Source organism: Hipposideros armiger, unplaced genomic scaffold (genome assembly GCF_001890085.2).
Source record: "Hipposideros armiger isolate ML-2016 unplaced genomic scaffold, ASM189008v1 scaffold_48, whole genome shotgun sequence".
Taxonomy (NCBI): domain Eukaryota; kingdom Metazoa; phylum Chordata; class Mammalia; order Chiroptera; family Hipposideridae; genus Hipposideros; species Hipposideros armiger.
Window position 1 is genome coordinate 1,229,517 of NW_017731398.1, and position 3,743 is coordinate 1,233,259.

Sequence of the window (3,743 nt, forward strand, 5' to 3'; positions counted from 1 at the left end):
TCACGGCTGCTCAGCTCGGGCTGACTCGAACCACTGTTGCTCAGAGCTCAAACTCTTGAGTGAGCTCTTAACCAACTGAGCCACTCAGCCGGCCCTGAGTATTACAATTTTAATACAGGTTTTTTCCTTTCTTAGAATGTGTATACATTTTTTTGGCACCCTCTGTATATATACTCTCCATTTTCCACAAAGACCTGAGTTGGACTTTCACCTCTGGCACATAACTTTGATTCTCAGTGTCATGAGCAGGAAAAGCGGGAAGATAATACACACATCAAAGGGTTATGATGAGATATGAACAAGACAGTAAATATCATCTGCAATAAAAGACATCTGCAAACCACAAAGTGCCATAAAAATGGAAGTCCTTCTTTTTCTGCCAGGGAGGCAAGTTATTCTCTCAGAGATTTGGGGCTCCAGGTCAACATCCCCTGAGACCACTCAGACCCGGACCCTCTCAAAAAACCTGCCCTAAATCTAAAGGAGAGTAGCATCCTTACCCTTGGAGAGCCCATTCTTCTATCTGTGCTGGGTGGTATCCCTGAAGAGGATTCTCTAAGCAGTGTCCAGGTAGCCCACTCTTCCCCGAAGTCCCCAGCCACATCACTGAGGGTCATCAGGTCCTAAAGCAAGAGACCGCAGTTTGCATCAATAGCTCTCTGGATATTCTCACCATGGTCTGAAAACCAACAGACAGCCACAAAGGCGACCAGGACGCCCAAACAAAACCCCCCCTGACTAGGATAGCTGTGAGGTCAATTCTGTCAACCACAAAAGGTTTGCTTTCCTTATTCTGTTTTTCCATAGTCCTTGCCGTGGCCAACTTTCTCATTACTAAGAGAGGCCTGTGCCTCCCAAACACCAGCAAAACCCTACCTTTGAACACAGTAACTTTTTGAGAAACAAATTGTCCGTGATGGACAAGATAAATAAAAGACAGTGTGTGCAGGTATAACTGGTTTCTGGAAAGCTTTGGATTCTCTCCAGCTAAATTTTCCTCAGCAAGCTAGGAATTGTGGACTTAATTATACTCATGTTAGTTATGAGGACAACTGACTTTTCCTGGCTTGTAGGTTTAGTGTCAACTTCAAGTGACAGACCAAGCAGAACCCTAAGGAGAACTTTTGTGGGTACCATTGTATTTCAAGGTTTGATGGAGTCAGAAATGAGACTTAAAAGACATGGATTTTTTTAAAAAAAAAAGGATGGATAAACTGTAAAACTAAGTGAAACTCAGTGGGGATAAGCACAAAACAAAAGCCTTGGGGGATGAAAACTACCATTAACACATGAATAAAATTGACAGCAGTAACAGGAAAAAATTATTTTGGGGAAGATGATCAGATTACTGGATGGATGAGTCATTTATTCAGTAATATGCTGTAAGGCATTAGGAGTCACAAAGAAATGTAAGTCATCATCATCGTCCTCCCAACCCCCTCCAGAGTTTCCAACAGAAACAAACACAAGTCAGCCACTGATTCTGCTACGCAGAATTCTATGTTTCAGTGGAGGATGGGACCAGGTTGGAGTGAGGAGGTTTTACTCTTGCACGTCTTTGTCTCACCAATCAAAGCACCAGGAACTTCTACAATACACACACACACAAACACTTCGTGGAAACATTTATCCATTTACAGATACGTATTGCTACTGGTCCACTTACAGCGTATTGGGTTTTTAAGGATCTACAAACGGTAGGAATACATTTCATCTCTCTGGCTTAAGATCTTCACAAACAAAAATAAGGTCATTAGGAAGTGAAAATTGTACTGAGTTTTGAGCATAAATTTCATTTCTATATCTATTACAAAACCCAACAGCAGGGTCCACCTGCAAGGGGGACAGAGGGAATGCGGGTACAGGGTGCCCAGCCATGGTTACAGAAACCATGTCTCCCACCTCCCTCTGTACAGGTGACCTCAAAGGCCCAAGAGCGCTAGGTGGTGTGACTAAATGCCATTGTGAGAAGCACCGGCTTGTCGCTGGGTTTATTAATAGGAACATGACCGCCAGGCTAGGGCCGCCACCCATTCACCCCCCTCACCGTGCCGCAGGCCCTAATGGGGTGCGGCGGTCAGAAGGTCACAACGCTAGGCTGAGACCCAGGGACCACCACCGTGGAGCTAGAAAATGGATACGAGGGTGAGCTATGCCAGCGAAGGCATCGAAAACCACAGCTACCTCTCCCCACTCCTCAGCAGACCCGCGGGCTCCGAAAGGCGAGCGTCGGAGGGACCGGGCAGAGACAGCATCAGGGCGGCAGGCGAACCCCTTCCACGCCCCTCAGCAGCGCCGGGGCTGCGGCCGCTACCTCCGTCTCAGGATCACTCACCGCCCCAGGGCCCAGCCAGGGATGGAGCAGGAAGGAGAGTCCTCCACCGCCGAGCCGCACCCGGCCCGCCACGCCGAGGCGGTCCCTCCCAGAACCCCACCGGGTTTCGTGACAGGACTGTGGGCACACAGGTGGGACTCCGAGCTCGGCAGCCAGCCGCCGGAAAACACCGCCCCTGTCCTCTTGCCATTGGCTTCTCAGGTTCTGCGACGAGAAATCTTCCCCATCCATAGGCCGATCAAGGTATCAATCACCGCGGCGCCGTCTGGGAAACGTAGTCCCGAGCAAGCCCTCAAACGACTCGAGAGTCCCGGGACGCCCAGTTCTGATCCGTGACAAGTGTTAAACCCAATTCCTGAGCTAGCCGATTGCGGGAACCGCCTCTCGGGAGCTGACAGGGGGATCAAAGTCTGTACCCCCAGAGAGGGCTCTGCAGATGCGAATACCCTGGTCTCACCCGACTACCACTGGGCAGTCAGGTATTAAGGGCGGCGTCTCGCGCGCCTTGGCACCCAGCCCTTCCAGAGCGCGGAGCAGCTCGTGGCTAGGACCGTGCTGTGCATCCTCCTGTGCCCGGTTCTCCCCATCCCGGGGCGGCCAGAAGCTGAATGGTGTCTGCCGCCGCCGTGTTCCAGGCCAACTCAGACTGCGTATAAGAAATCCCAATCAGAAGGCGTTAGTGGAAAAGAGGCGTTCTGCTTCCTGTCATTAGCATCACAATTCCCACGCATATCCCCTTTCCATTGGTTAATGCACCTGTTCATAGCTAGAGGAGACTGGCAGGGGATTCCCTGCCATCTACTTCTGCAACTCTCAGGCAAGTAAAAGTGGTCTCCACTCTCCCTAGCCAGAGGGGCCTGTCTGGCCAACACAGCTCCCACCCCAGCTCCATCCGCCATTCTCCTTCCTCCCTGCAGTCCTGGGTTCTGGCCTGGAGAGTGGGAAGGAGATGGGAAAGACCAAAGAGGGACATAAACATCTGGGCCTCAGTGCCCTGGGTTTCCCAGCCTGGAGGGTTTTTTTTTTTTCCCCTCCCCTGTTCCTCCTTGAGGCCAATTCTCTTATATATGCATAAAAACTTTCACATCGCTAGAGAAAGTACTTAATTTCACAAATGTTTTGAGTCAACTGGGAAGGTATTACTAGAAGTGAATGAAAATAGCGTTAGCCCCCCAGGAACTACCCAACAGCTCACTGGCTCCTCAAGTTTTAAGGCCTTGAGAAGAAGAAGAGGTGGGGAGAAAAAAAAGAAAAAAAGAGAGACTAACGTGTATGGACTCTAACTTGTTTTATTGGAAATTTGGAAACGTAAATGAATATATTTATTTATGTTTTTCTAAGCAGGAGAACTAATTCCAGCTTTTCTTTCTTTCTTTTTTTAAAGAAAGGGTTTATTAAGCATTGCTAG

At 49.1% G+C, this 3,743-nt stretch overlaps 1 protein-coding gene across 3 annotated transcripts in view; it reads right to left on the reverse strand.

The window, feature by feature from the left end:
• ZNF774 (zinc finger protein 774) overlaps window positions 1-3,743 on the reverse strand; it is a 55,163-nt gene that overhangs the window by 12,881 nt on the left and 38,539 nt on the right. The window contains exons 1-2 of one of the 3 annotated variants that reach the window (XM_019640130.1): window positions 2,185-2,479; window positions 501-623 (exon numbers count right to left, since the gene is read on the reverse strand). In XM_019640130.1, coding sequence (XP_019495675.1) covers window positions 501-604 — 104 coding nt within the window. In that variant the 5' untranslated portion in view covers window positions 605-623; window positions 2,185-2,479. Of the gene's footprint in view, window positions 1-500; window positions 624-2,184; window positions 2,502-3,743 lie in introns of those variants that run through there. The other 2 variants (XM_019640131.1, XM_019640132.1) reach the window with 2 other exon arrangements.